The 14,747-nt window shown below is 52.5% G+C and overlaps 4 protein-coding genes across 4 annotated transcripts; 1 reads left to right on the forward strand and 3 right to left on the reverse strand.

The window, feature by feature from the left end:
- Positions 1-779: 779 nt before the first annotated feature.
- On the forward strand, positions 780-1,844 carry NEUTE1DRAFT_115703 (uncharacterized protein; the record flags this gene model as incomplete). The annotated part of the gene is made up of 3 exons (XM_009849360.1): positions 780-872; positions 1,100-1,458; positions 1,637-1,844. The coding sequence occupies 3 exons, from the start codon at positions 780-782 to the stop codon at positions 1,698-1,700; spliced, it is 516 nt and encodes a 171-aa protein (XP_009847662.1).
- A 506-nt stretch (positions 1,845-2,350) lies between these two features.
- Positions 2,351-5,416, reverse strand: NEUTE1DRAFT_56677 (uncharacterized protein; the record flags this gene model as incomplete). Its single annotated transcript, XM_009848941.1, has 4 exons — positions 2,351-3,526; positions 3,581-4,661; positions 4,734-5,206; positions 5,356-5,416. 4 exons carry the CDS (start codon positions 5,414-5,416, stop codon positions 2,652-2,654), a joined length of 2,490 nt encoding a protein of 829 aa, XP_009847243.1.
- A 722-nt stretch (positions 5,417-6,138) lies between these two features.
- Positions 6,139-11,234, reverse strand: NEUTE1DRAFT_115704 (uncharacterized protein; the record flags this gene model as incomplete). The annotated part of the gene is made up of 8 exons (XM_009849361.1): positions 6,139-7,342; positions 7,418-7,816; positions 7,884-8,232; positions 8,292-8,375; positions 8,436-8,608; positions 8,675-9,078; positions 9,148-9,286; positions 11,120-11,234. 6 exons carry the CDS (start codon positions 8,718-8,720, stop codon positions 7,209-7,211), a joined length of 1,185 nt encoding a protein of 394 aa, XP_009847663.1.
- A 639-nt stretch (positions 11,235-11,873) lies between these two features.
- On the reverse strand, positions 11,874-12,606 carry NEUTE1DRAFT_107006 (uncharacterized protein; the record flags this gene model as incomplete). The annotated part of the gene is made up of 2 exons (XM_009849362.1): positions 11,874-12,229; positions 12,387-12,606. The coding sequence occupies 2 exons, from the start codon at positions 12,604-12,606 to the stop codon at positions 11,874-11,876; spliced, it is 576 nt and encodes a 191-aa protein (XP_009847664.1).
- Between the last annotated feature and the right edge of the window lie 2,141 nt (positions 12,607-14,747).

Consider the following 14,747-nt stretch of genomic DNA (forward strand, 5'->3'; position numbering starts at 1 on the left):
GGAAATTCACGCTCGGATGCTGAGTTGGTACCGTTGTCTAGTGATTTATCGAACTCCGTCGGAAGGCGCTGAATTTTTTTTTAAAGTTAGGACTGTTATTAGGGGGAGTTCGAAGAGGGTGGTCGGGGGACAAGTGCTTTGTATTTACATGGGAAGGGTATAGACATGGATGGTAGGCAGAGAATCAACAAAGCGTAAAAAACATACTCTTACTCTTTCATGCGACATCGGTGCAGATTCAACATAAAAATTAACCAACAATGTCACCACAAAGGCTGTCACGTGCCACTTGAACGCTTAGACCACAGCCTTGGGACGGCTGACCCACAGTAATTGGACAAGCAGGTCCCTGCTTTCAGTGGAGCACCTGCCCGCCAGCCCGCTCTGGCACCGCGGCGTACGGACGTCGTCATCCTCCAGTTCCAGATCGACGACAAGCTATCAGACAGCAACACCAAAAGCATCATTGCCCAAGGAGTTGCTCCAGTCACGTTTATTATATACCACTCCACCAATTGGCCCACCGATAGACGACGATTCCGCAATCACGCGCAGTCATTTCTACAACCCAGGGCGACCGATACCACCGACGGACGACAGATAGGCATCTCAGCTCAGCTCTGATAACCACCACCACCACCACAACTCCGACTGCTGATACCGAATCGCGATCGCGTCGTCACCTAGTTACATTCACCTGGGCTTGCGACACTACCGTGGAAGCGCATAAGAGAAAGAAGAAAGATATACAAGAAACAACACGACACAAACAAATGACCATGTCGGAAGAACGCCTCTTTAGATTCTCCAGGCCTGAATGGCTTAACAGCGCGTGGGTGAGGAACGCGGGGGTTTATGCTGCTGGTGCTTTTGTACGTTTTTCTCCTATTCTTTCTCTTTTTTTTCTTCTTTTTTTGGCGACTATTCTCTGCCTATTCTCTCCTTCCCGAACCTGACGTTGTGACCTTGGCATGATGCCATGCCATGATCCTCACTCGCTGTTATGGATCATACATAATCTTCTTCTTCTTCTCCTCCTCCTCCTCCTCCTCCTCCTCATCTACATTAACGTACAGTCCACTAATGCAATGAAATCCAGTTCTCCCTAGCCTTCTACACCCTCCTCGACTCGGCCGTCTGGTCCCACTCCCCCCTCAACGCCTCGGACGTGCACATCCACTTTGTCGACTGGCTGCCCTTCATCTTTAGCACGCTCGGCATGCTCATCATCAACAGCGTCGAGAAGGCTCGACTTTCTGCCGAGAGCTTTTCCTACAGCGGCAGCGGTGTGGCATGGAAGGCGCGCGTGGTCTTGTTTTTGGGGTTTGCGTGTCTGGCGGGTGGCATGGCCGGTGGTGTCACGGTGTTTGTGCTCAAGTACGTGGTGAAGGATGTCGGGTTTCCGGCGTTGAGGATGGGGGTGGAGAACTTGGTTGCTAATGGGTTGGTTGGGTTGAGGTGAGTTTATTTTATTTCTTTTTCTTTGGTCTTTTCTTTTATGGAGGTTTATGCGTGGGTGAGAGAGGGGTTGGTGATAGATGGGAAAGAGGGTAAAGAGGAGATGACGAGGAAACAAGAAGGACCCATGATCTTTGCAAGTCCACATACTAACAACCTCTCTTCAACAACAAAACAGCGCCGTCGTCCTCTGGATCTCCCAAAACATGGAAGACGAATACTCTTACAACCTCGCGCTGTAAGTCACCGGGTTCGGTTCGGTTCGGTTCGGTTCGGTTCGGTTGTGTTGCTCTTAAAGGAGTATGGCTATGATCGATCTCTCGTCTCCAAGATCCCCGCCCGCACACACACACACACATATATATACACACCACACACAGAAAGGCAAAAAAAAAAGACAAAAACAAAAACAACCCGCTTTACCTACTACTACCAAATACGCACTAGATCTACGACACCAAGCCTCCCCCATCCCCCTCACAGCAAACAGGTCTGACGAAGTACCTTCCAGTCCGGCGCAGGGGTGAAGAGAACAGACTTGGGGGTTTGGAGGAGGAGTAGAAGGAAGGTAGGGTAAGGTTGGCTACGGACTAGAGAAAATAGGTCTTTATGCCGGGCACCGAATCAGGAAACCGCATTTAAGGACTCGGGTTTCCTCGTCATTGTTATGAACTGGATGAGTTGGGATGAAGTGGAACGAACAGGACATGTATACTTTTATTGATATAGAAGGACTATGGAAACTTGCGCCTAAGGAGACGAATGGTTGAGTTGGAGGGATCACTTGGGTAGCTATTGATTTTGCGTTGGGATCACGCTAGGGCTAAGTTATCTAACGTTATTGAACGGAATCAAAGGAAAACAATCCAAAAAAGTTATGGCGGAAGCTGTGGAATCTCAAGAACAACAGCTCCTGGCTTCGAGTCTCAGATGTTTAGCATCATTTACTCTTATCTGTTTTCTATGTATCATCATTAGCCAAATGGCATGAAGACGCAAGCAGATGTTTTGAACTAAGTAAGCTTCCATTTTATGTACCTCCCAACGCTATGAAAACCCCATCCAGCCAAACTACTGAATTGGCTGGCCCTTTATTGAATACGAGCCCGAGAAAATGACAACCCCTTCGAACCACCAAGTTCTGGTATAACCTCATCCTTTCGTAAAGGCATTCAGTAATACGAGACAACTGTTCAAGCAGTCACCTCAGCAGCCGCATCAACAGAATCAACAGCCATATCGTCCCCCTGTGCCGGCGCCGCCGCCAGCTCCGCAGCAGCAGCAGCCGCCTTCCTCTCCCTCTCCTTCCGAGCCTCGACAATGAACGCCTCTTCAATCGCCGCTCTGCGCTTGAACACCCTAAGCCAGCGCTCGCCCCACCTCTTGACGAGCTTCTCCGTCTCGCTGGTCCCATCACCCTCGCCCAGACCATCGCTGGCCTCAAGCATCTCATCCTTGGAACCCGACGCCCAAGCGAACAGGGCATCCTCAATGGCACGGAACAACGAGCGCATGCCGTTGATCTCAGCCTCGATGGTCTCGTCGTCAATCATAGCCTCGGGCAGTGTAGCCTTCTGCAGTACCTGTCTCAAACGGGAAGTGACCTTGACGACGGTGTTGAACACCATTTCGTACACGAAGCCCTTGGCGAGCGCCTCGCCGCGGGTGGCGCCGGCGTACGTGGTGATGGCCCAGTTGATAACGGCCTGCGGGGTGAGGATGCTGTAGTTGAGCAGCTTCTCGATGATGGCAATGGCAACGCCCGGGTGGGCGGACCAGTACTCCATGACTGACGAGATGATCTGGGTGCGGGCAGCCTCCGAGGTGGCGCCGGCATCAGTGAGGCGCTCCTTAGTGCGCTCGATGGCAGCGAGGACGTGCGAGAGCGACTTGGAGCCGACGTGCAGAACCGAGGTTACGAAGACGTCGGTGCTGGCTACGAGAGGGTCGAGGTTGTTGTCCAGGGCGAGCGAGTGAATGCGCTCGATGACGGGCTCAATTTCTTCCTCGGGCGCCTTGCGTCTGAGCAGAGCGGCGATCTCCTTGCCCTCAGCGGCGAAAGGGGTTTCTGTGATGTGTTAGTATCAAGTGAATCAATCTGTCCAATAATGCTGTAACCTACTGTCGTCCGCAAATTTGAAGTCAGGAACATCCTTCTCCTTCTCAGGTCCGATCAAAGACTGATAAGGCTCGGGAAGAGTGTTCTTGATACGCTGAGCAAAGCTGAGGCGGATCTCCTTGTCAATGGCGCCCATGATGAAAGCCTTGTCCGGGTGCAAGTTGGACAGATAAACATTGTCCACCCACTCGGTCCACTTCCAGGTAAATCCGAAATTGCTCAGGTGGTGTGAGAACCAATCCATGAACCGATTGGAAAGCTCCAGGTCCATGCGGTGGCTATTCCTGTAAAGGAAACGAATAGCACGACCTAAGCTGGGAGCAATGGCAGCCGGTGCCAGCTTGCAAGCCTCGGTAAGGACGGCATGGTAATAAACGAGCTTGTGCTCGGGATTGGGCAACGAGAAGAGTTGCGAGAAGACCGCGTCAACAGCGACATCCTCTGGCTTCCAGCTGGATTTGGGAGGCTCAATCTCTCTAATCTTATCGAAAGGCGTCGCTCTAGCGGCAAATGTTCGGGGTGCAAAGTAGCAGTCGAGTTCGATAAGGAAACGAGCAGTGACATTGCGGTTGAAGTTCAGGACATTGATAGTGTCGACAAGCGCATCGCGAATCAGGGAGGCTGCAATATTCGTCAGAGGGGGTGTCGACTCGACGTCTTGGTTGGCGTAAACAGAAAAGTAGATTTCTGGGAACAGGGGCCGAGGTCCGGCAACAACTGTCTGAGGGATGGCAATTGGCGGAAGGGTGTGCTTCTCGGCGTTGGCAATCTTCTCCTGCTGCTCGACTTCTTCGACGGGAAGCTCCCAAGGCCTCGGGAGGCAGCTCAAGGCCCACCCGTTGTTGGCCTCGTTCTGAAGCTGGGTTTGCAGCAAGCTGATGCAACTCTGAGACGCAACAGGGCTCTGGTCGCCGGCCTCGGGGTGGTATGGCTCAATCAAGGCCTGTAGTGGGTGTGCCTCGCCGGCGATAATCTCGGTCTTCTCCATCAGATCCGCCGCCTTCTGTTGCCACTGGGTTGGCCCAGTAACCATAACGTATGGTAGGGTGAGGAGGATGATCTTAACAAGCTCCGTACCAATTGTCTGTTGCAGCACTCATGTCAGTGATTTGTTTCCAAGCCAAGAACCCAGCCGAAACCAAGCAGGATAGCTCACATCCTCGGAACTGGCAGTCTGCAAGTCCACAGCGCGGCTGAATAGCTCCTCCAACACGGGAAAGACACCATCACCCTCCAGACAGCTCTGCAAACAGCCCGCAAGCTTCAAGTAGAGCTTCACATCCCGCCAGTCGCCCTCGGCAATCTTAATCTCGAGAGTACTCGTAAGCTTGGCGAGAAGCATGTCGACGATCTGGGGCTTGTTGGTGTTGGCGACGAGCACAACGGCGGCGAGGAACGGCGTCTTCATGGGTTGCTCGACCGCAAGCTGGAGGACAAGGTCGACAAAGTTGGTTCGAAGCAGCTCATCGTCCCAGTTGTCGGTAAACAGGTTGGCAATCGATTGCACCTCCTCATGCCAGGGACGCATGGGGTTCTCGGCAATGGCAAGCAGCTGCTTTCGGACGCGGACATGAGGAGGAGCATCGAAGCGTCTTCGCGGGCCGCCGCGACGATCGCCATCATCATCGTCTGTTTTAAATTGAACACACTGTCAGTTACAATCTGTTCAAGCAGGGTTTTACCAGTGATATGAGAATAGTTCGACAGGGTCCTGAGCAGGAGGCAAGGCTGAGACGAGCATAAATATAGGTGGAGGAAAGGCAAACGGGAGTACTTACCACGATAGCGACGCTTCTTAGGGTTGTAACCACCGCCGTCTCTGCGATCGTAGTCGGCCATGGTGTGTGAAGCCCGGTAAGTCAAATAAAGCTAAAACGTATCTGAAAAAGAGGAAATATGTAAGAGGACTGGACAGAACAGAATGTCCTGGCAATAGTTGTGGTGGATGTTCTGGCGTTACGTGACGACTGAATAAGTTCAGACACGGCTGGTGGTTGGCGGCTGGCAGGCTTGGATTAATTGGGAGAATGGAACGCTATGGGGGAAGGGATGCTTTGGAACTTGGGCCTGTCGCGCCGACGCGATTGGTGAGTTGCGGAGACCTAGGCCTTTAGTGCACAGACTCTAAGTTTATGTGGAGATGATCTTATGCTTCACGGTAGGTAAAGTTAGTTGTAAGAGCCTGCAGATCTGCAAATATGACCGCATTAAATGCATTGAAGCATGAAGGATCACCATGGTTCGTTAGGCTAAGCAGAAGGTTTGGTTCTACAAAGATGCTACGCGAAACTGAAATCTTGAACTTGTTGAATGAATCCTAGCGGACATTGATTGACCTCTCAAGGATGCTTACTGGTGCCCATATCCGCATAGGGTTACAATTCACTAATTTTGACCATCTTGGAGAGAGCTCATGATCCAGACGCCGGAACTCTCGCGGAGCTTGAAGCGTATAAACCGTGAAATTCATGAAGCTCATAATAAACTAAACCTCTTGAAATTTTAAGTGACCCCGAATAATAACTCAGAAACGATACAACCCCGAAGAGAAAGGGCTTGATCAACAAAAAGTTGAATCCAGCATGAACTCCACCGCTTTTACCATCTACACTTTTCCTAAAGGTACACAACTCCGTGGACCTAAGCCGAAACCTAGACATGCCGGTTGCCATCCAACTGCCTATCCATCCAGTTCTTTCATCGTCACCCAATCATGTGAACCACTGATCCGTCATACTCATTGTAAATCGTTCACCCTCTCAAGACCGATTGGGACCCCCTCAGCAGCCCACTCTGAGGACACAGACACATGAGACAGGCACAGAGACGCACAAGAGACACGAAAAGTGGTACCACCCATCCTTCTCATAACCTCGCTGACACTCGTTATAGCAGGCAAAGCCATACAACACCTAAATGCCCCACCTCCATTCACCACTCCGAAGCCTATCACCCACTCCAACACTGTTACCCTATATGCCATAATCCATCATATCATTGATGCCGCCCATCTTTCCCTTAAAACCAAAGCAACTTGGCGAGTGGCCAGTGTCCGACGAGGTCACACAAAGCAAACAAAGCTTTCCCAGCCTACCGCCTTCCGCCTTCCATCTTGTGGACGTCTGCCACGGGAATAAAGAGCGCTCCTGCTGAACGAAAGGTCTGAGGCAAGAATAAGCAAAAGCCATCCCGGTCATGCAGAAAAATAAGAAATCTAGAAAAAAATACGTGTAGCCCATAACATGTCTCGAGAGTATCCTCCCATGAAACCAAGCAATTTGTGAACCAGTCCCTTTCGCTGAGGGAAGTTGCTCGGAGACGTTCTTGGTTGTCCCGGGCTCTTCTCGGCCTCCAGGCCGGCACGAATTTTTGCACGGTTGATCCAGCGCACTTGTGATGAGGGGTATCTGTGCGTCGGTTTAGGCCGTGATCTGAAATCGCTTTCGTTTCGTCCAGGTGGACGCAGAAATATCCGTTCTTCGGTTTTTGGGTCATAATCGGATCGGCGAGTCAAACCGCTTGCTTCGAAATCTTAGGCAACGCTCTGCTATTCGGAAATCACAGCGCATATCGTCCACGTTCATATTTCGGGAATGGATCGGCGACATTGAGTATCGAAACGACATCAGCTTCAGTCTAACTTGGCCATCATCTCCGACTTGTTCATAGGAGTGAAGTTGTCAATATCGAGTCCTTTCGACGCGAGAACCGGCCTCATGTGCGAAGGAACAAGCTTGTGGTTGAGCTGAGGGGCGATGGATAGTTCTGTAAAGAGATGAAAGCGTCAGTTCCTAAAGGTTCCCTCAGCGGGGTGAGACGATATGCGAGAAAAGTACATACCATGACGGGTAAAGTCAAAGAGCGGTGGCAGATCCCTAACGGTTCCAGAGTTGTGCCTCGAGTCGGGAAGTCTGGTGCTGGGGTCCCGGAGTTCATCGAAGAAGGGATGGACCATGGCATCAATCGCCGCCAGACGCTCGGTGGGGGTATACTCAAGAAGACGGGCGATGAGGTCGATAGCATCAGCGTCGGCCTTCTTGAAAACCTTGTTGAACGGATGAGGCTTGATCTGAGGAAATTTGTGTTCCATATAGTTCGGGTTCATGGTTCGAATCTGCTCCCGAGTAGGTGTTCCGAGGACCTTGATGATCTCCACCAGCTGGTCAATGCCAGACTCTCCGGGGAAGAGGGGCTGCCCAAGCATGAGCTCGGCCATTACGCATCCAGTAGACCAGACATCTGCACAACATGATTAGCCAATGTCTGAGACATGTGCAACGAGGCTGGTGCTCCCAAGAGAACTCACCGATCTTGGTCGTGTAATTGGTAGCACCGAAGATCAATTCAGGTGCACGGTAATACCGCGAGCAGATATAGGACACATTGGGCTCGTTCTCCACCAGGATCTTTGCGCTGCCAAAGTCGCACAGCTTGAGGACACCGGTAGTAGGGTCAAGCAGGAGGTTCTGCGGCTTGATGTCGCGATGGCAGATTCCTTGCGAGTGGATATATGCCAAAGCCCTGAATAGCTGGTAGGTGTACAGCTTGACTTCCAAGATGGGCATGGTGGTCTTCATCTTGTTGAAGAACCTCGAGGCTCGGTAAACGGTCTCTGGAACAAACTCTTGCACCAGGTTGAGGTACACCTCATCTTTCTACAAAGACAATGAGTATGAAAAGCATGGCAACGAGCTCCAATGCGTTGGGGACTTACACGTTCGCCATTCGAGTAGTAGAAGGCCTTGAGCTGGACAATATTGGGGTGGCGAACAATCCGCATGATTTGAAGTTCGCGGTTCTATGTGTCGGTCAGTATCATAAACCTTGAGCCACGTCGTCCAATACGGGCTGTACCGACCTTGAAGCGCTTGTCCTGGAGAACGCGCTTGATGGCGGCATCTTCGTTGGAAGGTGACAGCTTGGTCTGGAAGACGACACCAAACGAGCCATTGCCGACAATCTTGCATTGGGTGTACTGGATCTCCCGCGTCTCTCCTGTAACGCCGTCTTGTACCTTCTCACGGATCACTTCTGGAATCCATCTTTGTCAGCAATTGGTCCTGCCGCTCAACTTGACCATTCACTCCATATGCTCACCTCCCATCCGGAGGGTGTTGAAAGCCGCTGGGCGGTTCGACGCCATTGTGAATTAAGTTTAGATCGATTCGGTGCTATCGCTCGAGGTATTCGTCGACGGAGTTGGTGGCAGCGATGCGCGAGTGAAGGAAGGTCGCTGAAGGATTGATGCGGGCCGTGTTGGGCAACAGGTTGTGTGGAGACGGGGCAACTGGGTTCACGGCTGATGGGCTTGACGTCGGGCCTGGATGCAGCAGTGATGTTCCCTGTTCGTTTGAAATGGAAGCAGGATGCGAGGCGGCGCGATGTGATGCGTAAAGCGTTGTGCTATATTCCTGTACTTGAAGTCCGTAGCAGCTCTGGAGCTGGTGATGGCTTTTGGGGTATTTTTGTTGTTTGCGGGGGGGTTGTCTCGAGCTGTCAAGCTGAAAGGGTTGTAAGACGGAATGAAGTGGTTTGGCGGCGCGGGAAAGAGACAAGTGGGCTGAACGGACCAGTAGAAGAGGTACGGTTAATGGACGCGGAATGCGGCAAGGTGCGCCAGGGCTGGGCGATGGTAGTGCGTCAGGTGCGGTATGAACTGTGACCGTGACTGTGGACTGACTGGAGGGGTCTGTCGCTTGTCTCGACAGTCTAAACGGCAGCACAGGCGATTAGAAAACAGGGTCTCTTTACAGGAACGAGGTCGTGTCTAGGAGAAGAGGCGGGCGGGTAGGGGAAGTGGAAGGACTAAAGGTAGGAAGGAGATGCTGAATCGAAAGAGGTCAGGAAGTGGAAGGGGACTGGGTGGTGGAAGTGGAGACGGGAATGGGGACGTTGCGAGGGAACGTCAAGCGGGATTGAGATGAAAGGAGAGTGTTGTGCTTGTTCCGCTTGAGCAAGGGAAGGGACCAAGGGTGCAACGTGCATACAGATGGAGAGAGAGCAAGAGCAGGACAACCTCGAAATTCGGCCGTCAGGAATTCGAACTGGAACTGAGACGGAGTGGAAGTGAGGTAAGGTAAGAGGTAGGTAGGTAGGTAGGTAGGTAGGTAGAGGTAGAGGTACGAGAGGTAGGTAGGCACTCAATCTTTGGAGGGGCGGGCCATGTTAAGGCGGGCCAGGTGTAGCTTAATGAAATGACGGCGGGGAATGACAGGGCATGCAGTGGCGACCATACGCAAGCCTAGCTTAGCGTGGGCAGAGAGGCGCCCGCACGCCAGGTCAAGTGAGTGGTCTGCAGAAGACGTCCATTGATGCAGGGCCACCATGTAGCTATGCACTCGAGGTGTGATCGAACGCTGAGCGGCCACGAGGCTCGCCAGCCCTTCTTTCTTGCTGCTGCTGCCGTCGGTCGAGGTGGACAGCACACTGAGTGCAACTATTTGAACCCGACGACGACATGATCCCAGAGAAAAGAAGGCATCGCCATGGCTGGGCCTGGCTGCCCGGCCTGGCTGGGCTGGGCTGGGCTGGCACTAACAGGAACAAGGAAGACGGGGAGCCGTGACTCGGCAAGGGTTTTGGGAGTTGTTAGGTTATGTATTTGGGTTTGCGACTTCCCGTCGTTGCGACTTGTGGACTTTTTTTGACCTTTTTTTTTTTTTTTTTTTTTTTTTTTTTTTCTTGCGACCCGCGAGCAACAAAACCTGCCATTCGTGCCGTGCACCAAGTGGTGTACTTGGGTTCTGTGCCTGGGTCGGGCGTTTCGTGGTGGGTTCGATCCTCTGATGAGCATTGCGCCAGCAGCAGCAACCCAGACAGTGACAGGGTGAAACTGGAAGTGGGATGGGGATGCCATCAGCCCGGCGCAAGATGAGGGGCAAGGGCCACAGTCCGACAACAATGCCAGCAAACCGCCGGAAAGCAGCAGGAGACTTTGACTTAAGATCATGACCATGGCTTCTCTTTGGAGCCATGACAAAGCCCAAAGCCTTTCCATTCCTTCTCGCTGCTGCTGCTGCTGCTGCTGCTGCTGCGTCGTCTTGTGGAAACTGGACTTGGCCTTCCTTCTTTCAAAAGCGCTTGACCAAAACCCGTTCCGCCCATTCACAATGTCATGCCAGTGTGCTACTTGCACGTCTGGGGAGGTCAGATGGCCCAGAGACTTGGCGCGCCGTACCTGCGATGCAGCCAACCAGAGCAGGCAGAAGAGGGGTTGGGGCTGGGGACCTGGGAAGGGAGGCAACAAAACGGGAGGCCAGGGTCGGGGAGGGAGCTTTTTCCTTGTGGAAGGGCAGAATGACAAGTGACAGTGACAGTGACATGGAGCTGAGCAAGGGGAGAGCGGCTCAAAGCAACGCAAACAGAGAATTAGGTAGGGAGCATCTAGAAGGACGAGGGGGTGTAGATATTTGAGGAATGCCAGAACCAGAAAGGTGAAGAGGAGCGCGACGGGAGTCTCAACGTCGGCTCGGTGCTAGATGAGGTGCATAGGTAGGAGCACAGAAAGAACTAAGGGGTAAAATGTAGTTATGGGAGCTCTACCTAGGTAGTAGTTAGAAGGACTTACTGCTCGTCGTCGTCGGTGGTGTTTCTCCAAATGCGCAGTGGGTTCGTTAATTGCTCTGCGAGGGGAAGCTGAGCGCACGCAGAGCCTCGTCGGTCTAGTTGTGAATTGACTCTCTTTTTTTTGGGTTTGTTTGTTTGGGTTCGCAGGGCAGGGTGACGTGACGTGAGCGACGGGGTCTTTTTGAAGGTGTGTTTTAAGAAATGGTAGTAATTGGTTTTGGTTTTGGGCTACTTGGGATCGGTCGTGGCTCGCGGTTGGTGGTGAGGGGTCACGATTGCCGTCGTCACTCCAAGCCGTTGGGGTTCAATGCCTGTCGAGCCTGGGTGGGCTTTGGCACCAGAGAGAGAGCAGCAAGCAGACGCACGTCCCGGTCAACAGGTCGTGCAATGTGGGGCCTTGCAGCGCAAATGGTTGCCGTCTGGTTGGTCGCACCGGACGGGGCCCCAGCAATCTAAAAACAGACTAAAAGAGGGAAGGGGGCCGTTTGGTAGGGGGGGCTGCTGCTGGTGTCTTGCCTGCCCTGGAGTTTACCAGCATCAGCAGGCAGGGTCCATTTGAGACGACGTCGTGATGTCGTCTGGTGTTGTTTGTTTACAGGATCACGGGAGCACAGGGCATCGCTGGGAGCTGGCGGCTGGCATGCCAAGTACAAAAGGGGACGGAGGAACTGGTGAGACTCCAGTGGAGGCTGCTGTAAATGTAATATCCATTCTATCCAGCAGCTGCAGGTCAGTCTCTCGGGAATCGGTATCCCAGTTCGCTCAGGTGGAACAGAATTGAGGATTCGCAAAAACCGCACCAACATGGAAGGATATGATGTCTTGGTCTTGGATTGACGGTGGACGGGGCGGGGGCCTTGAGGTAGGTTATTACGGGTCCTCTGCTCCCCAAGAAGTAGAACCTGGCCTGTCGATGCCGTTTAACAACGTTCAGGGTGCGGGCCAAAAGCGGCTGCATCGCTCCTAGGTTGCTAGTGGCCAGTGCTCGCTGGGTGCGGGACTGCGGGTAGCGTACAGCAGAGGCTGCGGGAGCAGGGGCCTTCCTATTTGTTGGCCGGTGCCGCAACACGCCAGGAGGCTGGAGGTCTGTATCGTGTGATGCGAAAAAAAAATGATAAAAAGTGGAAGCGTCCTGCGTCCAGCGGGGATGTTGAGCAGCTGTGACGTGAGTCCAGGATTCACGAGTGCCAGATTTCCAGGGGACTCGAGGCCACCACCCTCAAGTACCTACATACCTACGTACATACTGTAACATTACAGTACTCGTCGCCTCCGCTCCGGGCCACTGGGGGCGGGCGGACCTGGGCGGCCTCGGTGGCTCTAGCGACTCCGTCTCGAGGCGGGGGCGGAAATAGCCTCAGCGGCCAGCGGCCAGGGACGGACAAATCGCCAGTGGACCACTCCCCTCTGAGCTGTCTTTGTCTTGAGATTCGATGGCCAGACGAGGGGCATGTTGGGACCATTTTGGCCCGGGCTCAACTTTGCTCGGTGATACTGTAGATGACTCCATACCGTGGAGCTGGTTGGTCGAATTCAGGTACCGAATTCGAGATTTGCACTTTATCAAGAATAGGGGTCGACGCCCCTCCGCGATATTTACTATCCAAGTACTACCCTGCCCAGAGATGCGGCTCGTTATTTGCTGCTCGTCATGATGATCGCAACTCGTCCCCTTTTATTTCTTTATTTTCTTTCTTCAACGAACATCTCGAAAATTTACCGGCAGCATAGTTTCTTCTTCCATCTCTTGGCTTTTCGTTTATGTATGGCCATCATCGCCGTGCATGTCCAATTTGTCCCCGCTGCAGCACTTTTGGGGCCGTCTTAGCCGGTGGGATGGTTATTCGATACTTCTACAGAGCTCACCTTTTTTGCCTGCCGCAAGGTTAGGTAGGTATCTGATTTTGGCTGTCGTCCGTACACTCGCTACAGATGAAGACCACGGATATGGTGTAGGTTGCCGCAAACCCATGGTATGTAGTTGCCTCATCACGATTCAGAAGTCGGGCACGTGCCGGGAGAGGCATTGATCTAAACACCAACCAAAGGCAAAAAGACGAAGAAGAAAAAAGAGAAGGAAACAGCAACGTGGTACAGGCAAACTCGGGTCATTCCGCCCAATACACAATTGTTTAAATGCGGTGCCACCGTGTGGGTGGTGCCTGGCCTTCCTTTTTTGTTGCAGAAGAAGCCCGCCAATGCCAGTCATGTGCCCGTTTCTGAGACTCGGAAAGAGCGGGCGCTAAAATGCGCACTCGGCAGCCTCAGCACCAGAATAAGAAAGGGAACCGCAAAGGACGACGGGTAGAGGTATTGATACCTAGGTATATGCTGATGTTGAACAACATGATCATGCAGGGTCCTTGGCGATTTCGCTGTTGCTTTGTCTGTCACTTTCTTCTGATTTTCCTTCCGAGTACGGTGCGATGCGCTCGCCGATGCAGCTGAGATTCATCTCTAATCAAATATCGTGACTTTGGGGCATATGGATTGTCAAAGGTGAGGGATTGTCGGAATACCTCTCCTGAACCAACAAACAAGCACTCCCTCATATCCCTCGAGCCCCTGTGCGGGAACTTTGCAGATCGCATGTCTCAAGGAGCCTGCAGACGAGATCTATATGTCCCCTCACGAGAACGCCACGATACGGTGACAATGTCTTTCGTGGTGACAGCATGTAGAGGGAGTGTCTGATGGCACAGAGCTACACTAGAGCTTCGGATCAATGAGGCTAGTCGGGCTGTCAGGCAGGAGGCTCTTGTCCATCCCGAGAATCTAGACCACATCAGTGACACTTGATGCTCAAGGTACAAGGGGAGATCCGTTAGTACTATGTAACAAGTTCCCTCGGGAGAACTCCATCTCGTCCACTCAGCCGATCTGACAGGCCCTACAACAGAGGCCCAGCCCAACACCATACTCAAACAGTTTCTGTGACATGGATGGCAGTTGCTTGCCCTGGACTTGCTACCTTCAGCTGTCCCAGAACGGTAAAGATCTATGAGACAACCCGAATCGAGAGCGTTGGACGAAAGGGGTGGTTTCAGCCCATCTGTTGGAGAGTGCAAGTAGTGTATAGGATCCATATCTCACTCAGCCTGGTCTGCCATGTATCGATTGGCAGGCTCCTTGCATACATGTCCGAGAGTGTCAAGACCCAGGTCGTACCGATGATATCCAAGGCCACTGCCCGAGAAACATGCTTGCTCTCACGTACATCTATCGAATTCTCAATGTAGTGTCATAAATAACCTTCCCCGGGGTGTTTATACACCAGCAAATTCCGCTGGTACTGAGGAGCCGAATAGGCATCATCTTTGGGCGAATATCTGATGCAAGCTCACCGAGCTGGTGGGGAGAACGGAGATGAAATGATCTTGATTCATGGAGAGAGACGATGATCTGCGAACAACCTCCTCAACAACCAAGGTCAAAAGCGCAGCTAGTTGGTGGCTCTGAAAATGACTGATATAAGCGATGAGATTAGCATGACGTTGCGGGCGAAAGGTACACTGATGCCTGAAGATCTCCCAAGAAGCGAGGAGGGGCATGTGATCTAGTGGGCTGAAATGCTCTGTGGTTGAGCGGCAAAGACTAAACTGCA

This window comes from Neurospora tetrasperma (assembly GCF_000213175.1).
Source record: "Neurospora tetrasperma FGSC 2508 unplaced genomic scaffold NEUTE1scaffold_1, whole genome shotgun sequence".
Lineage (NCBI taxonomy): Eukaryota > Fungi > Ascomycota > Sordariomycetes > Sordariales > Sordariaceae > Neurospora > Neurospora tetrasperma.